Source organism: Vigna angularis, chromosome 5 (assembly GCF_016808095.1).
Source record: "Vigna angularis cultivar LongXiaoDou No.4 chromosome 5, ASM1680809v1, whole genome shotgun sequence".
In the NCBI taxonomy this organism is placed as follows: Eukaryota; Viridiplantae; Streptophyta; class Magnoliopsida; order Fabales; family Fabaceae; genus Vigna; species Vigna angularis.
In genome coordinates this window covers 162892-182562 of record NC_068974.1, presented here as the reverse complement: position 1 = coordinate 182562, position 19671 = coordinate 162892, and the positions used below count along the sequence as shown (strand labels likewise).

General features: G+C 35.4%; 2 protein-coding genes across 8 annotated transcripts; one reads left to right on the top strand and one right to left on the bottom strand.

Annotated features, from left to right (window-relative positions):
* The first annotated feature begins 4800 nt into the window (after positions 1-4800).
* LOC108340228 (probable lipid-A-disaccharide synthase, mitochondrial) lies at positions 4801-9082 on the top strand. Of its 6 annotated transcripts, none has more exons than XM_052878297.1 (9): positions 4801-5430; positions 5964-6063; positions 6180-6230; positions 6712-6817; positions 6910-7133; positions 7453-7531; positions 7839-8077; positions 8288-8514; positions 8649-9082. In XM_052878297.1, the coding sequence occupies exons 1-9, from the start codon at positions 5363-5365 to the stop codon at positions 8842-8844; spliced, it is 1290 nt and encodes a 429-aa protein (XP_052734257.1). In that variant the 5' UTR covers positions 4801-5362; the 3' UTR covers positions 8845-9082. The 6 variants fall into 6 exon arrangements, with proteins under 6 accessions (XP_052734257.1, XP_052734256.1, XP_052734255.1 ...); XM_052878296.1 differs by having other exon boundaries at positions 4978-5360; positions 8288-8391; XM_052878295.1 differs by having other exon boundaries at positions 4980-5360.
* Positions 9083-9903: 821 nt separating this feature from the next.
* Positions 9904-12620, bottom strand: LOC108338977 (pentatricopeptide repeat-containing protein At3g49170, chloroplastic). Of its 2 annotated transcripts, XM_052878291.1 has the most exons (2): positions 11389-12620; positions 9904-11310 (listed from the first exon to the last, which is right to left on the bottom strand). In XM_052878291.1, the coding sequence occupies exons 1-2, from the start codon at positions 12591-12593 to the stop codon at positions 10104-10106; spliced, it is 2412 nt and encodes an 803-aa protein (XP_052734251.1). In that variant the 5' UTR covers positions 12594-12620; the 3' UTR covers positions 9904-10103. The 2 variants fall into 2 exon arrangements, with proteins under 2 accessions (XP_052734251.1, XP_017431561.1); XM_017576072.2 differs by having other exon boundaries at positions 9904-12620.
* Between the last annotated feature and the right edge of the window lie 7051 nt (positions 12621-19671).

The window sequence follows — 19671 nt, the reverse complement described above, 5'->3', positions numbered from 1 at the left end:
GTATACTACATGAAAGTAATCACTCAGTGAATACTTAATTTAAATTAATGCTTTGAAGTAGGTTATTCATAGCTCAATATATAATATATGTTAAACATAGTCATTGTATGTTTCTTTAGATATATGAAAATGATAAATATTTAAAAAATGATAATTATGATTGTATTAATATTTTTAATGAAAAAGATTTAACTATTTAATCACTTATTAAGTAACTTTTTTATGTTTATAATAAATTGTATAAATATTTAAAAAATGATAATTATGATTGTATTAATATTTTTAATGAAAAAGATTTAACTATTTAATCACTTATTAAGTAACTTTTTTATGTTTATAATAAATTGTATAAATGAAATGAATTTATATATTTAATAAAATGAAATTGGATCTTGTGATAAGCATGTCAAATCTTACTTCGTTTAAATATATGTTAAGTTTATTAAGATTTATATTTAAAGTTTACAAACATATCACTTTTTTTTTTACTTTGTTGTAATAATATTATTTTACTATTGTAAAAGAACGATTACCCAATGTTCATTAAGTGCATTCATGAGTACAACGTTTTAATTCTTGGTAACGTTTTGACAACGGTTATTTTTGCACCTAGCTCTATAAATAGAGCTTTTCCTCTGTTCCAAAATACACACAAAAAATTAAGCTTTCTCTTCTATTTTGAACAAAATTTCTTCTTCTATCTTTGTTATTTCTAAATCCTATATTATGGGTATAAACTCATATAGAGTTTTTTTGCTAGTTCTGAAATCCTCGAATACTTTCAAGAAATTTCGATTGTATCTTGGAAGACTTGCGCAATACACTGCGGATAAATCCTTTAGGACTTATACATCAATATATAGACACAAGAGATTGAAATCTTAGTCCTATGGTTTCCGATCTCGTTAGTGTCCAAAACTAAAAAGGTATGGGGAGTTAAACTTATGTTTGCTTGTTTAAATATCTAAAAATACTGTTTTTCCTTTTGAGTACGAATCCCGATCATGAAATGTGTGGCTGAATGTTTGAGTTAATGCTAGAATGATGGGTATAAACTGAATTACTTTAAACGTTTGAGTTAATAAAGTGTATCTGAATATAAGATTGTACGCCGACTATGTGAAATTAAGTTATATTACTCGGTGATCCAAGATTAAATATGATGGTATTAGGTTGCTACACTAGGGTTGAGGATGAAAGTTTGATTTAAATTGAAATGTGGGGTTATGTTTTGTTGCAATGCTTAACAAGGAATTTCAGTAAGCAAGGGATAACTTATAAGAGCAATTTTGGGTGATTAATTCATGTTTGACAACTTAAGTAATTCTATATGTTAGTTTTTGGAATAAACATTAAACTAGCTGAATTTTTTCGGGAAATGCATGTTGAGAAAGAAAGTTCATGTTGGGTAATATGGTTTTGCATTAATAACTCACTTGAATAAGTTTACCATAATTAGTATAGCTTGAATGAACCAGGTATCTAACACCCTAAAAGTGCTAATGGTTGGGTAGTTTGACCTATAAAAGTCGTAATAGAAATTATGAGTTTGTAACACTAGAAGTAACTAGAAATGCATAAAATGAGAACATACACGATTGTTATTGTTACTCAGTTTGCATAAATTAGTTTTAAAATGTTCATCAATGTTTAATGTAGTTGAAATAGGTATAAATTTAGGGAATGTTGAGTTATGGGATTCAAAGCTGAATGAACTTGGTTTTGACTAGTTGAATGAGTTAAAATACTTTATGTAAGCAGTATGTGATGGTTGTTAGATGATAGAATTTGTAATTTGTTGTCCTGTTCTGTTTAGATTGCAAAATCTTCGTTAAATTGGCTGGTATGAACGTGAGTTACTTTGTAATTAGATTATTGATCTTATCATTGTGACAAAATCACGTGTTGACATAATTGAGATTGATTTGTATTCTAGATGAGCTAATTAGAGTTCTCTGAGTTAGTAATTGCTATTAATTATGTGATTTTCTTGACATGGGAACTGAGCCTAACACTGTTTGACCTTACTTATGATATTACAAGCTTTGAGGGATTTAACTTTTGGCGAGCAGATTTTTATTAAAGCTGTTCAATGCTATTCAAACTAATTTCAAAAATTTCGTTAATTGTTGTTATATGATTTTTCGTGGATATAAAGTGTTTTAAGGTTCTCAGACATATTAGATTTGGATGGGTACATGTGGGTTGTGAATTGATGTGGTATGAATCTTCAGGTTGATTATTGAATGACAGTTCTCATTTAAAAACAATATGAGTGTAGGTAATGTTACTTAATTACTCAAAGAAATAAATTTGGCTTTTCACCTAATGATATTTATAGTATTCTAAATTTGAAAGTAGAGATTGTCGCTAGAACTAAATTGTTTCTAGGATCAAATTTTGAAATGAAATAAATGGATGTAGCCAATGTGATTTTAGGTATTAGAATCATAAGGAAGGGAGATAATGTATTAGCATCCCAAGAACAATACATTGAGAAACTTCTTAAGAAGTTTGGGTTTCATGAGTTTAAACCAATGAGTACCCCTTATGATGTTAATTCTAAATTAATGTAAAACAAAGGAGAATCCATTTCTCAGCCTCAATATGCCACAATAATCGGGAGCTTATTACACTTGATGAGCTTTTCTAGACCTGATATTGATTATGCAGTAGGTAGACTGAGTAGGTACACTCAATGTCCAAATCAGAAACATTGTGATGCACTTGCTAGGATTATGAGATACTTAAGAGGTTTAATGGATTATGCCATTGACTATAGTGGATTTTCCGTTGTACTAGAAGGGTACAATGATGCTAACTGAATCTCTGATTCATATGAGACAAAATTCACTAGTGGTTATGTATTCACACTTGGGGGTGGTGCAATTACATGGAGATCAGACAAACAAAAAATTATTGCAAGATCAACAATGGAATCTGAGTTTGTTGCTCTTGAGATAGCTGATAAGGAGGCTGAGTGGTTGAAAAACACCTTAGTGAACATTCCACTAGGAATGAAACCAACCTCATCAGTATCAATACATTGTGATTGCCAATCGGAAATAACTATAGCTAAAAAAACAAGAATTACAATGGAAAGAATATACATATACAACAATTGAGACACAATTTGGTGAAGCAGTTGTTAAAGAGTGGAACTATTTCCATTGATTATGTGAAGTCAGAACGGACGCGAGAAAGAAGGCAGTCTCACTAGGTTTTCTTATATGAACATTTGGGGGAAAGTTACCTCCTTCGCATATAAGAAAGGCTTTTATACCTCGGTGTCCCTCTTGCCCCGAGGCTGTAAAGGCTTGTATGCCTCGGTCTTCCTGACAACCGAGGCAGTATCTCTGCCACCACCAGAAAAAAGACTTAATTAATATAATATTTTTGAGGTTTATGCTTCGATTCACCCTGATAACCGAGACAGTATTTCTTTTAGACCTTGGTTACTTGACAACCGAGGCATATAGTGTTCTAAATATTACGAAACTGTCACCGTATTTTGATACGCTTCGGTTTTGCTGGAACCGAAGTGTAATATGCGAGTTAAAATTATGATTTTTTTTATTAGTAAGAAGACATGTTCTTCAAACCAACAATGTTTATCCAGCACCGCTAAACCTAGACTCTACCAAAACCTACACACCGCAACACATCTCCAACCAATAACACCAACACATCTACACCCGGACCATCCCGCTAAACAAAAGAAACAACTCCTCCACATGAAGTTGCAACTGAATTAACGTAAGAATTGCTGCATCAATTCAGCCCAACGAAACATTGTCCCGCACACAACAATAACCACTACTAAGAATCGACTTCATTCATATTTTTGATAAATTTGTTTTAATATTTGATTGTGATATGTAATAATTAATATCTTTTATAAAGTTTATTTTGACTTTTACTATTCACATGTGTTCTTATCGAAATTTGGAATGTAACCTTTAGATACGTGGCAAGAGATGATTGGATAGAAGAATCCATACGTATATTTCTAACCATTGAAAAGTTAGAAAAGATCCACTTATAAAGAAAATTTAACACTCAAACAAGTAAGGAAATATGATATTTATGTATAAAAAAATAAGTATCAATTTCAGTGTGTTATATTGTTTAAATAAAAAATATATTAATTAGACACATATTTTTAGAAGACAGATCAATTTTAGTGTATTATATGATTTAAATAAAAAATATATTAATTAGAGACATATTATTAAAAGATATATCTATTTAATGAATTTAATAAGTAGAATATTTGGATCGATATGGACAACATATATTATAGATCATACAATGATTAATATGATGAGATCATAATCACGTCTTTATCCCTAAAATTGTTTATTCTATATTAAGAGCTTTTATTAAAAATGTTGTTATAATCTCAAATTTTAAAAATTGAAATCACTCAATAAAAATGATATAAGTCTTTATTAAATAAACATTAATTTTTATTTATTTATTTCAATCATGATCCCGTAAAGTTAACAACGATAACTTAATTAGCTGAATTAAAGAAAGCTTTATGAGCCCCAACTGTCAAAGCCCACACCACTGTAATAGTTCGATAAACACCTAACGAAGATATGTCAAAGAAATAAAATAGCTCTATGTTCAATCTTTCTTTCTACAGAGAAAGTGGAATTGGAGAATGACGAGGACGATGAAGCAAAGGAGGTTGATATGCGAAGAAGATGAAAATGGTGGTTGCTATGAGAAATAGAGAGGAAAGTGAAAGAAAAATAAAATGAAAATATATGATAACAACCGGTGCACATTTTTTGAAAATTTTAATTTAATTTATTTTGTCATGTATACAGTACATGTTAAGGAACTTGTTGCTTTATAAGTTTATAAGGTTAGGTGTCAAATAAAATTCCAATTTTACATTTAACACCAAAAATATATTTAATCCAATAAATAACTATCCTTAAAAATAATTTATTAAAATTTTTATGTATCGATTATAAATGTAAGAACTCCACCAATACCCGTATCCGTACACGCTGCGGTGCCGTCATCTAACGACAGTTTGACTGGCGCTTCAAGGCAAGCTAACCTGCGCAGCGCATCATGCTCTCTAATTGGATTCCTGCGATTTCGTTGGGAGCAAAAGCTTTGATCAGAAGGAAATGGAATCGAAACCCTAATCCAATGATCGTGAGTGTGCAGTGGTTCTCATTTTCTTCTTCCAAAGCTCCAATAGACATGGCTGCCAGAGATGGAGAACTGAGGGTTTTTCTTGTTGCCGGTGAAGTTTCTGGAGATTCCATCGCTTCTCGCCTAATGGCTTCGCTTCGACTTTTCTCCCCTTTCCCTCTTCGCTTTGCTGGTGTTGGTGGGCATGTCAACTTCTTTTTTCATTCTATCACAAGTATACGCTGAAATACACTCGAAGTCTCGGTTTATTTTGTGGGTTTGGATATGCTTTGTTAAGTTTGAAAAATTTTACATTGATGTTGTGGTCGCAAGATAATTATTTCATCATTTTATAATGGTAAATTTGGTGACATGTGACGTCACACCATTTGCACCAATGCTTGTTGTGCCAGTCAAGATTAATATTAATGTTACAAATGTACCCTAGAAAAATGATTAGTTTGGAGACCCGATAGTAAACCAACATTATGTGATATGATTGTTCTATAATCTTGTGCTTTTAAGTGTGTGATGAGAGGTTCAATTTTCAAAAATGTATGTATTGAAAAATATCTATTTAGAGAGGTTTGTATTTTTAAATGATCTTATGGTCCTTTGAGAGATTAGTAATTGATTTTCGACCAAGAATTTTTGGGTTCGTGACACTCTGGTTAAAAAAAAGTTAAAATAGGATACCAAAGTGATAAAATAGAAGAGATGAGAGACTATAAGTTTATTTTAGTAAAGAACACATCTCTGAGGAAATTTGCTTCCTAGGTATAAATTTAATGTTTTATCAATTTCAGGGCTAAGATGGCAAGTGAAGGGTTGAAGTCTCTATTTTCTATGGAAGATATTTCGGTAATGGGGCTTTGGGAGCTTTTGCCTCATCTGTATAGAATCAGAGTAAGTGCTTTGTTTATAAGATGTTAGTAATTAGTGTGATTTCTAGACTGGAACAGAAGCTGGGTTTTCCTTTTGTTTTCCACCAAAATTTTTAGAATTTGTGCAATATGTTACAGCTAAAGTCTTTGGATGAAGAACAGGGTACCTGGTTGCTACCTGAAAAAGAGGTTACTCGCGCGGATTGCAAATAGGACACAACACTGCTACAATACTATTGTAACATATAAAATCAGCTTCAAATCAACATGGTCACATATGTTAAATCAGAAAAGATAATTGGTTTATTTTAACCAAGTATGAATCATTTGTGGAAATAGTGAAATGCAACGGCAATTAACTTGATGAGACATTTCCATTTATATTTATATATTAATAAAAGTTTAGAAAACCAAAGTAGTGTTAAACACAGATAGGAGCATTCAAAGTGTTCATTAAGTGTCTTTCTTATATCATTTTCAACATGGGTGCTAAACAACTTATAGCTATGATGGAAATGTTTGTTATTCCTTGATTCATTTTCAACTTTTATTATTCTAGGGATATCTATCTGATAACTTTTGCCACATTTCTGAATTACATTTGAAGCATCTGTATATGAAATTTTACCTGTTACACATGTGAAATCCATGTGGTGTTGTTAATTTTCAGCTAAAACTGAAGGAAACAGTTGAAGCAGCTGTTCTATTTGAACCTCATGTTGTATTAACGGTTGATTCTAAGGGCTTTTCTTTTCGGTTCTTGAAACAACTTAGAGGTACTACTGATGCACTCTCCTTGCTGGAATATCTTCTGCATCTTTTTGGTTTTAGAATTATGTTGTATGAAAATGGGGAATGTCTTTTGCAGCTAGATACATTCAGAAAAATATGGATTTTCCATCACACTTTCACTATGTAGCACCATCATTCTGGGCATGGAAAGGAGGTGAAGCAAGACTTAGAGGACTAGCAGAATTTGTGGATCATCTATTGTGCATACTTCCAAATGAAGACAGAATATGTAGATTGAATGGATTGCACGCAACAGCTGTTGGGCATCCGGTCTTGGAAGATGTTCTGGAATTGAATTTGGTATGAGCTTGGGATATTTGACAATTCTTAGCGTTGTTGTGATGCTTGTATGCATTAGAGATTTTATGGATTATTATGTTATTTTTTATTCTTACCTCTTATACAATAAGAGGCAAAATTTTGTTTGACCTTTGGATTTCTATTCTTCCATATCTCATCCTGATCCTTACCCATGAAAAACTTATTAAAGTAGTTCTCTCATCTCTCTTTGATATCTTGATGTGTAACAAAAGTTGTCCTTCTTCATCCTTATTATATATGACGTAATCCAAATTTCTCGATTTGCTTTCCCTTAATTTTGCATAGCTTATATTTCCAGAGAAACAAGTCCACGATTCATGAATGGAGGGCAAAAGGCAATGCTGAAGATTTCCGAAATAAGTATGCAGTGCCAGCAGGTACTTCTAACAAAATGAAATTCAAGAACTTCACATATTTAACTAAAGTTTGCTAAATTATAGTTTCTGACTTTTTGGTACTTTTGTATGAGCAGATGTTTAACATTCCGTTAGTTTAATGATTTTTCTTTCTTGCTCTGTGGATATTTCCTTTAGCATAATGCCCCAAATTCTTGACATTGGAGCAGAAGTTATAGCTTAAAAAGAAAAGTCATATGAACACCATCTTTTGGATATTTTTTGTGCTATTTTGTCTAACTTTGAAGTCATATTTGCTTTATTCTCACATTAATTTTAACTTCAAAAGGAGCCACTGTGATTAGCTTACTTCCTGGAAGCAGAGTACAAGAAGTCAGTCGGATGCTTCCCATCTTTTCAGATACTGTGGAACTGATGAAAGACACAGTTCCACACTTGATGACAGTCATTCATGTAGCACCTAATGAGCATGTGGAAAATTTTATAGCTGGTGCTATTCATGGATGGCCTGTGCCAGTTATATTGATTTCAGGTGGAACAACACAACTAAGATATGATGCTTTTAGTGTAAGCCCCCTTGTCCCACAAGTCCTCCATTATAGAATGCTTAGAGATTCTTGCTTGAGTTCTGAATATAAACTTGCAATGACATTATAACTGTTGATTTTCCAAAATGTTCGCCAGTGATTATGTCCAAATTGCTTGAGCTTGGCCATTTCGTTTTGTTTCCTAGTCCCCTATGTATTTCATAGCTAATTTAAATAAACTACGTCGTAGGCAAGTAGAGTTGCTTTATGCACATCTGGAACCGTTGCTGTGGAGCTGCAGCTTGCACGATTACCCTGTGTTGTTGCATATCGTGCCCATATATTGACAGAATGGTACGTTCGGTACAATGCTAAGATACAGTACATGTCACTTCCCAATATTTTTTTGGACAAGGCCATTATTCCTGAAGCACTCTTTCAATCTTGCAAACCGGCAAACTTAGCCTTGTTGCTCAAGTAAGAATGAATGTCAATTACTTTCAATTAGGAAAAAATAAATAAGAGTTTAAATGTTTCAAGTTGAGAATTTATTATCTGAGGGATGTTTTTTTGTTGGAATAGTTGACATGTTTTTTTGTTACATATTACAGTGGTTTAATACATGATAGTGGTTGTCGAGAAGAACAAATAATTGCAGCACAAAAGTTTGTCAAGCTTCTATTGCCTTCAGAGAGAACAAAGCACAACCTTCCACAACAAACTTCGAGATCTTATGTGGACTACACTCCAAGTGCAATTGCAGCATTGACTATATTAAACCATGCGAAACCAGTGACTAGTATCTAACGACATCTCTTTCTGCGATTCTTTGCCTTTGGATTTTTAAACTGCAAAGGAATGTCTGTCTGCAGCTGGAAGAACAATGATCTGAAGCCCTACGTTGTTTTCTGCGTGGACCCTGAGCGACGTCTGGCCATCAAATCCGACAACTTCGACAATACCTCCCTCGTCTAGAACGAGCGGCGACATGTGGCCTTTGCGTCCCATTACTGAATATGATGGAGTGAAAAAGGGAATGCGGTAATGATGAATTGAAAATCGAATTTGAAGTAGGAAAATGAGGTAAGGAAAAATTGAAAAGGGGAATGAGAATGAAGAAACATCTATAGTGAGATTAGGGGGAGAGAGAATTGCAACACTCACTTACAGTGAGCAAAAGGCATGCAAACAAGGCACAAATTCTAATTTAAAAGAAATTGAAACTCGTTTTCTGCACACGATTTCAATATGGAACGGTTTTGAGCTATAGTCATGCACACTATCACTTCGAATTTGAAAAAAAGAAAAATGAAACTCGTCCTCTGGACATACAACTTCAATGTTCTGGTTTTGAGTTAAACTCACCATCTCTTGAATTACTTATTTCTAGAAAAATTGAATGTCATCTTCTACGAAGACAACTTGATAGTATCATATTTTGAAATTCAAATTTGTCTTGTGTGCGCGACTTCTTTGTATTTAGTAAGAAATCATGAGCATCGAATACCACTTATGTACAAAAAGTCATACCTGCCAAATACTACTTACCAAAAAGTGGTAATTTTGTTATAATCTACCTATTTTGATAAAATTGGTATAAAATTATATCATTTTCATTAAAAAAAACTCTGCTAAAAAGGAAGGAAGATGTTCAAAGTTGTTAGTACACAATAGTAGCATAAGTAGTCATCAACATGCGTTTACGGTTTTGCCTTGCAATTAGATTAGTCAAGTAGCTCGATTTCTCAACCTACAACTTTGAATCATATCCATGATGGCCTTTAGATCAATAATGTGTGAGGGGGGATGATGACATGGCATTTTGAGAAGTAAAGAAAAGAAAAAAAGAGAAGAGGATATGGCTACTTTAGAATAATATGTGGAGGGAATAACCTCCACGGTAAACAAGAAAATGGTATATCGTACACGCTGCATCTAGCCTTATCATGAAAAGAATAAAGATGGATAAACAGATGCCTCTAAAAATAGCAATTGGCTTGTGGGTTCAAGTTTCCTTGTACTTCAAATTTCCAAGTTTAACCAATATCGAATGCATATAGAATCATTTACCAATAGTCATTGCAAGAGCATATCCCATTCTTGACATGATGAAACCGGTATGCATCTCTGACTACTATCTCTCTTCCAGTAACTATTGATATATACTTCATTGCCGTATGGCAGTCCCCACAAACTCGAAGATTTTTAAATATTCTAATAGGTTTTGGTTTCGGGGTACTTATAAGAGCAAATGCCACAGCAATTTTTTCACTGTGTTGAAACAGATAGTGATCCTTCTGTTCATCCTCCACATCGTGAAGAACAAAATCTGTATTTGGGATATAACCCAAGTTCTTTATTTTTAAAGCCAATTCATCAAGTTCATCATATATCATTTTAGCCTGGGGGTGTGAAGTATCCCCTACGTGGAATTTGTGTATCTGGTTGTCGATTTCAATCCAGCTATAACCTGTTTCTTTTATCAATTTTTTCTGTTTCATGCATTTTCTTATTGCTGCTACATCATCCCACCTCCCTTCTGACGCATACAAGTTTGACAATAATATATAGGTAGCTGGATCATGAGGTTCCCGCTCAAGAATAATTTTTGCAGCATGCTCTCCAAGTTTGGTATTACGATGAACCCGACAAGAACCAAGAAACGTACGCCATACCAATGCATCAGCATCAAAAGGCATTGAAGTAATAAATTCAATAGCTTCTACAAGCAATCCAGATCGACCAAGCAAATCAACCATACATGCATAATGTTCCATCCTTGGACTGATACCATAATTATAATGCATAGAATTGAAGTGTTTCCAAGCCTCATCAATCAAACCAACGTGACTACAGGCTGATAAAACCGCAATATAAGTGACCTCATTAGGCTTTACACCTATTTCAAGCATTTCATAGAACAATTCTAAAGCTTTTGTAGCAAATCCATGTTTTGCCAAAGCACTTATAATAGAGGTCCAAGTTATTACATTGCGATGCCCCATGTCATCAAAGACCTGCAAAGCAGCTTCTTTGATTCCGCACTTGGAATACATAGAGATTAAAGCATTATTAATGCATAAATCGGTTCCGAACCCTGACTTCACTATGAGGGCATGAATTTGTTCACCCCTACCGATTGTACCTAAACAGGCTGCGCCACTTAAGAGGCATGCATATGTAAAAGAACCAGCTCCAACAGCAACGTTCTCAATATCATGGTTAAAAGACTCATCAGAATCCAATGCTTTTGCATGTGCATCAATAGCTGTACTGCACGAAAATAAATTCTTTTCAAATAAGATATTGAAAGCTTTTCGAGCACAATCCGTACTTCCAGACCTTGCATACATGTTAACAAGAGAATTCCCCACACAATTAATTGCGGAAAGGCCCAGTTTAATTGTCTGACCATGCAGTTGTTTGCCGAAGCTAAAATCAGGAAGATTTGCACAAGCTTTGAGGACGCTGGAGAATGTGAAGCAATTTGGTGCAACATGACCATGAAGCATGTTACAAAACAGCTCCATGGCTTCCTGCTCTTTTCTGCCCTGTACATAGCCAGAGATGAGAGCAGTCCAAGACATAACATTATGAAGAGGCATGCTATCAAATACTTTCCTAGAATTTTCTACTGATCCATCTGCTGCACATTTTGCATACATGTCCACCAGAGTACAACCCACACAGACATCTGAAGCCAGTTCAGACCGGATAACCCAAGAATGCAATTGCTTACCAAGTGAGAAGAATCCCATCTCCACGCAGGCCGATAAGAGACTGGTTAGAGTAAACCTATCAGGTGTGTGCTCACTTACCAACAGACTGCAGAATAAATCAATTGCATCGCTCAGAAAACCATGTTGAGCATATCTAGTAATCATCAAAGTCCAAGTGACAAGGTTTTTGTCCCGCATTTTGTCAAACACCATGCGTGCTGAGTGGATATCAGCACTGCCTTTGGCAAACATATCTATTAAGGCACAACCAACACAGACATGAGAATCAAAGTATCCGGTCTTGAATAAAAAGCCAAAGATTACAAGGCCAATAGAAAAATATCGAGCATTGGAAGAAGATCGAATTGAGGCGGTAAAGCAATATTCGTTGGGAAAAATCCCGAATTGGAGCATGTGAAGAAAGGTAAGAAGGGCTTGGGAGTGCATGGAGTTATTTGAAAAACAGGAGATGAGAGAACTCCAGGAGACCAAGTCTCTGTTATCGCCCATGCCTTGGAATATTGAAAGCGCGCTTTGCCAGTCCCCGCATTTAGAGTAGAGGCTAATTAGAGAGTTGAGAAGAAGAGAGTCGAGGGGGAGTCGAGAGTGAATCAACTTGTGGTGAAGGAGTTTACCAAGCTCCAAGTTACCAGACCTGATGCAGGCTTTGAGGAGAAGGGACGAGTTTATAAGTTTCTGACGGCTACCAACCTCCTCCGGCTGTAGCGTCAGGTCAAGCGTGGAGATGGCTTTGCGGAGTTCTGAACCTCGGGGGCCATGCCCATGCCCATGCCCATGAATTCTCCACTGAACACACAGGGAGCTTAAGCTCGCCATCAATATTTCTTTATTATTTCTCTTCTACATCACATTCACACTAACCAAATCAATCCTTCTTTATTCTTCTCTGCCACCACTTCTTTCAAATATCTATCCAAACGATAACAAGTTATCATTACAGCTATCAAGGTGGATATCGCCAATAAAAAATAATTAAAACAGAAAAATGTTTGTACCTTCCATTTATTTACTTCCCTAAACAACTATTTATTCTTTTATTTCTCTTGGTTTAATAATTCGCGGATCCTGTTGTTTTTTGTGGAATCTAAATTAGTTTTAATGTGTCATTATTTTAGTTCAGAATTTTATATTAGTTTTCTTCTTTTTAAGCGTTTCAATTGGGTTTTTATTACTGTAAAATTAAATTAAATGAAGGTTTTTTGTCAAATTGATCACACGTAGTTAAGGAGGATATGCTGTCAATGTAGTTTTTTATTACGTGGCATTAAAAACATGACTGAATTGTATTTTTTTAATTTTTGAATTAAAAAATGAAATATACAGAGTGGAAACACGTTTTTAAGTATGGGCAAAGTTGGGAAATAAAATAAAATTAAGTGCTGAAAGCCCCATTCTCCTTGCAACTACAAAATCGAAATGAAATTGGGGGAAGTTGAGGTTTAAGATTCGTGGGAGAAAACAAAAGTACGATCTTCTTCGATTGGAAGCACAATGGATAATGAAATGTAGAATTCACATTCTTGTTCTTCTTCGACGTGCAATGGCTGGCAGAATAGAAACCCTAATGTCGTTTTCCATGGTGTGTCACCCCTTTGCTTGTGTGGAGAGAAAACAATCATCAGAACAACTCGAACGGCTAAGAACAAAGGGAAACAATTTTGGGGGTGCCCTAAGTACAAGGTAAAAGAACGTGGATGAGTAGTTGTTTGTGTACTAGAACATGGATGTAATTAGGTTTTGTTTTTTTTACAAAACGGACATGGAAACAGTGGTTGCAATTTCTTTAAATGGTGCTGTGATGATGGTATTGGAAAAAGCTATACGAATCTGAAGGGGGAAAAAAGCATGAGTGTTTGTCAAAGACAGAAGAAATCGGAGGTGTAACGAATATCATGATTGATTTGCAAAAATCATTTGAGGTTGTGGAAAAATGGATAAAGTTGTTGATAGGGGTGGTTTGTTTTATTTATGTGCTTAATATTATTGTAATTTCAATATGGATGACAAATCCATAATGTACCATGGTTTTTCGTTTTGATAGGATGCAGTAGCTGATGTTGAAGTTAGATTGTGAATGAAAACTGGAATAGCAATGTATTTGACTATCTTCAATTAATGCGATGATGTTTTCTAGTTGTGATGATTAAGTGCCATTGGTGTGATGATGTTTTGTAGATGTAATCACTTTAAATTAAGCTTTTCAACATTGTGCTAAAGAAAAGAACATTAAAAATTGCATAATCCTCACACAATCACTAGGTATGATTTATTTATTATAGTAATGCGTAAAGTATAAGTCTTTTATATTCATTATATCAGTGCGAAAGGCTCGTGTGAAAATCTTCCTATTAAAATAAAGCACTCAACCGAATGGCGCCTGTTGAAATCTTCCTATTAAAATAAAGCATTCAACCGAACGGTTCGTGTTCAAATCTTCCTATTAAAATAAAGCACTCTACCGAACGACTCCTGTTGAAATCTTCCTATTAAAATAAAGCACTCAATCGAACGGCTCGTGTTCAAATCTTCCTATTAAAATAAATCACTCAACCGAACGGCTAGTGTTCAAATCTTCCTATTAAAATAAAGCACTCAACCGAACGGCTCGTGTTCAAATCTTCCTATTAAGATAAAGCTACCATATTTTTTGGCATAAAAAAAAGTATTAAACCTCCCATAACCTTTATTGTCATTAACCTCTTTATCACTATCTGTTGCACTTAGTAATTCCTCATATTTCCACTCCTCATCTGACAAACCTCTATCATCATGATCATCACATTCAAAACTCATATCATCATTGTCAGAAAGATTTTCTACTTCTACTTCCACATTACCATCTATATCACCATCTATATCACATTCAACACTCACATCTACTAGCCCCCCTAAGCACTCATTATTTCCATGTACATCACCTTCATCAGTAGATGTACTCCAATTACAAAGATCAACTTCATCCTCCACAACTCCTTCACACACATTCAACTCTTGCTCTTCGTCACCATCACCATGACCTTCAACTTCAACGCCATGAACATCTTCTTCAACCTGATGCAACTCTTGTACATCACCATGACCTTCAAGCTCTACTTGAACACCATCACCGTGTTCTTCACCCACATGCACCTCTTGTAAGTCACCATCTTCACCATCTACTTCAACACCATCACCATGTTCTTCACCCTCATGCACCTCTTCTAAGTCACCATAAACTTCACCATCTACTTCAACATCATCACCATCTTTTTCACCATCTTCTTCACCCTCTTCTTGTACTTTACCATGACCTTCAACTTCTCCTTCATCATTAGTAACATATTCAAGCATATGTATCACTTCAGCCTTAGAAACAACATGTTCAATGTATAAATAAACCTCACCATTAAGCCTAGCTAAGTTAGCCATATGCATGGCACTAGTGTCATCATTCAATTCTTCTAACCTATTTTCCAACACTAAACCCCCTCCTACACAGTACCATAAATGTTTAAAATTATCATATCCAAAACTTTTCACTAACTAACAAGCACAAAATAACTCCACATATCAGGGTCAAAGAATAAAGTTGTTGTCTCCCCTTCTTACTTCAAGCTACCATCATTAATGAACTTCCCTCCATGGTGGAAACAACAGTCAATAGCGTCGTCCATTACGTACAACACGATATAAATATATCTACACACACCTATTATACAAACATATGACGACAAAAACAAATATTAAAACAATAACAAAACACACTCACACAAACTCAAATAACTTTAAACATACATGGGGGACCACCAAAACAATCTCAACCGAACGCAGACCAAACCATACATCAATGGGGGACCACCACCGAATATTGTACTTTCCCAACTATAAAAAGCAAGATGATAAAGCACAAACACTGACCTTCGTTCAGATTAACCTTCACTCACCACGTGCTTTAGCCTCGCGCTTCCAACAATACAAGGTCCCACAGATCACCTCGTGCTTCAACTTGTTCCAGTTGCACATGCACCGTTATTTCAAGCCGATGTTCTTCACCCACCAACACTCGCACTTCAAATCGAACAACAACGATTTTCTTTTCTCCCATGAACCCTAAACCTCAACTTCTCCCAATTTCATTTCGATTTCACAATTGCAGAGGAGAATGAGGCTTTCAGCACTTAATTTTATTTCATTTACAATTTTTCCCTTACTTAAAAACGTGTTTCCATTATGTACACTTTATTTTTTAATTCAAAAATTAAAAAAATACAATTCAATCACATTTTTAATGCCACGTAATAAAAAAAACTACACTGTCAGCATGCCACGTAACACCCTCCTTAACAGCGTTTGATCAATTTGACGAAAAGCCTTTTTTTGATTCAATTTTACAAAAATAAGGATCGAATTAAGATGCCAAAAAAGAAGGAGACCTATTTGAGGCAAGCACATCATCAGATCCTTGTTACGTTCACGTGGCATACTAATGTTGGTTTTCTAAATGACGTTATGCACCTAATCAACCAATGGAAGGCAGCCACGTCATCAGATCCTACCACGCCAGATTCGTTTCTTCCACCATAATTCCTAATTCCTTTCTCCACCATGCGCCACCACAATCCATCGTGCCAAAAATCGCAAAGAGCCACCAACCTACAGAAACCTTCATCGCGAGTTCCTCTTCTTAATGAGTGCCACCAGGTTCGTTCCACTATAACCATCTTCTTCACCTCTCAGCCTACCACTATCAACGTTGTCGCGAAAACCACAACAACCACCATGGTAGCACCACCAACCTCGTTTGAACGAGAAACCTGCAGGAAAACCAAGTTTCAAAAAACCCCAAATCACCAACACAAATCACAAAGAGAAGAAACCAATTTGCATCACAAACCCTAGTTCCCAATCGCGAACCATCATCTCCAATCTTTTCCTCCATCGCAAAATCAGCACTTGTAGAAATCAAAACGAGAAACCAAAGAAACCCAAACCCTCAATCGCAATAATCTACTTCACGAACCTGCAAAAATCACAAACCCAGAAAATTCCCTTTCATTGCGAAGACGAACCCCAAATATTTGTGCACAAGGAACCCTAATTCGCGAGCCTCTAGAGAAATTGCGACCCAGAACAACACCTCCTCACAAGCTTCGTCTTCTTCACCAAATCGCGATGTCAGCATCATCTCTTCTACTCATCTTCTCCACCGGCCACTACAAAGCCACTGCAAAAACCTTAATCCGCAAACCCAACCTCCATGGAAACCAGTCATCCTCTACAAACTGGAGAACACACAAAAATAAGTGGGTCACGTCATTAAAAAAACCAATGTCAGCATGCCACCTCATTAAATAACCAACATTAGCATGCCACGTCAACGTGATTTTAACGTCGCTAGCCCGATTTAACGACACAAGTCTAATTGGAGCAATTTTGCTAAAATAAAAACCCAACTAAGACGAAAAAAAAAACTAAAAGACGTATTTGAGATTCCCACCAAAAATAGAGACCCAACGAATGACTAAACCTTCTCTTTTCATCTATATATTTTCATATATATATATATATATATATATATATATATATATATATATATATGTATGATTATTTTTATCTTTTAAAACTTGTAATGAGCTTATAAAAATAATAAAAGAGTTCATTAGCTCAAAGAGGTTAACAAGTGGATATTATTCAAAAATATTGAAAATGCTCACCATTAAGACAAATTTTTTTAAAAACAGTAAAACATTATGACAACAAAAATAAAGACTTTACGATTAATATTGTGTTTGTTCTCATGGGTGGACTGTTCATGCGAATATACGAAGTTGAATTTCAAATATATTTCTATGTTTTGATGAATGTAAGGAGATTTTGAAGTGCGAATTTGCTTGAGACTCATCTTGAGGCATCCGTGCAAAATACGAAGATGCTTCGAGGGTGAATTGTTCTTCTAGGAAAAGGCCAAAACACCATTGCTTTATTTGAATAAAAGCTGGATATTTCTAGATTAGGAATTGGATTTGAGGAAGAATGAGTTGATGAATATGAGGAGATAGAGGGAGGATTATGGTGTTGTTTGAATTAAGAGATTTGAAGGGCAAGTTTGTGAGAGTTTATGAATGATGTGATGAGTGTGATAGATTAAAAAATGTTTTATTTTATAAAAATAAATTATTATCAATTTGCCCTTATGTTGATTTTTGATATAAATATAAATTTAAATATTGAAAATTATATTAAAATGAAATTTAAATTGTTAATGATTAAAAACAATTAAAATTATGAAAAGAAAAGGAAGTGGTCTAACAAAAGAACCTTTGTTTGAGCTAGCAAAGCTAGGTTTCAGTGCTCAAGGTAGGCAATAGAGGACAAGGTGGTCAACATCAACAATAAAGGAGAAGGTCTTATAGCTTGGCAAGCAAGCACTGCGAGGTTCATTTAGCTCGGCTAGGTCAGCAAGGAAGGTCGATTTAGGTTAGGAGTGAAGGTGGGCAAGCTCAATTTAGGTTGACAAAGTCGGCAATAAAGATGGGGAAGCTCAATTTAGGTAGGCAAAGTCTGTAATGAAGGTGTGATGACAACCTCCTTGGCTAGGTTGGGTTAAAGCTAGGAGATGTGCATAAAGGGGTGTTTTCTTGGATGAATGGTACGAAAATGTGGTGGTAAATGGTCCAAGGATGATGAGCTAAGGTGTGGATGGGGTAGAAGCTCATGACCTCTAGGAGATATGGTGGTGGTGGTGTAGTGTTTGGTGGCTCCAAGAGAAGTTAGGCCAACTCAAGGAGGAATGTGACTAGAGGGGTCTCATGGGTTGCTGTAGTCTTGATCTAAGATGAGTAGTAAGGCCAAAAATGGGCAGCATAACATTACTCAACATCAAAGATGAAATACAAGGGTGGAGATACTTCTATTTATATGCCAAAGATGTCTTCTTCTAACCCTAAAAGCATGATCTCCCACCTTTACTCTCATTGTAAACAAATGAGGCCTTCTAAGGAATGAACAAGTATGCACAAATCCTCTCCAATGATGGAAGGACATGTGGCCACTCACAGAACACAATCTTCTTCATTCCTAGAGTGTCATGTGGTCACTACTAAAAGCAAATCGTCTCCAATGGTGTAGGGACATGTGACCACTACAAAAAAAATCATCTCCACTCCTAGGGTGTCATGTGGCCACTTCTAAAAAACAAATCTTCTCCAATGGAAGCATGACACATGGCACACACTTTCCACTTGGCTTCAATGTCTAACTTAAGGAAAATCCTATTATACTTAGGCCTTAATACAAGCCTTAAACAAACCTACACTACATGGCCAAATACAATGGCCTAGATATCCTACATTACTCTTGAATCCATGCTCCATGATGGCTCCAAAGGTGGCCCATAAGGTAGAGTTAATACCATCTTCATGGATGACTTCCACTCTCTTGAAAGTGCTTGACCATGGGACGGGGATTTGCCATCAAGGTGGCCAAGGTTGGTTAAGGTGGGAAAAGTCGACAATGAAGGTGGGGAAGCTCGGTTTGGGTAACAAAGTTTGTAGTGAGGGTGAGCAAGGCTAGTTAAGGAGGGCAAAGTCGGCAATGAAGGTGGGGAAGCTCGGTTTAGATCGGCAAAGTCTGCAATGAAGGTGGGCAAGGTCAGCAATAAAGGTGGGAAGCTTAGGTTGGCAAAGTCGGCCATAAAGGTAGACAAGCTAGGTAGAGCTCGACAAGGTCAGATTTAATGTTCATTTAATGAAATACACGATTTTCTCCCAAACATCATCCATTTTGGCGCATGTTTTGAGACTGTGAAATCGATTATAGTATCATAGTAAATAAAAATTGTCCTCATTCGTATCAAACATAACTTAAATGTTAGTGAACGAAAGTAAACCATACAATATCATCTTTTGCAACTTGT

Excerpts from the sequence above, each read along its gene's own strand:
- LOC108340228 (XM_052878295.1), top strand. The coding sequence starts at position 5,092 with ATGCTCTCTAATTGGATTCCTGCGATTTCGTTGGGAGCAAAAGCTTTG. Across the intron at positions 6,818-6,909 it reads GTTCTTGAAACAACTTAGAG|CTAGATACATTCAGAAAAAT; the intron begins GTACTACTGATG and ends TGTCTTTTGCAG. Across the intron at positions 7,134-7,452 it reads ATGTTCTGGAATTGAATTTG|AGAAACAAGTCCACGATTCA; the intron begins GTATGAGCTTGG and ends TTATATTTCCAG.
- LOC108338977 (XM_017576072.2), bottom strand. The coding sequence starts at position 12,593 with ATGGCGAGCTTAAGCTCCCTGTGTGTTCAGTGGAGAATTCATGGGCAT.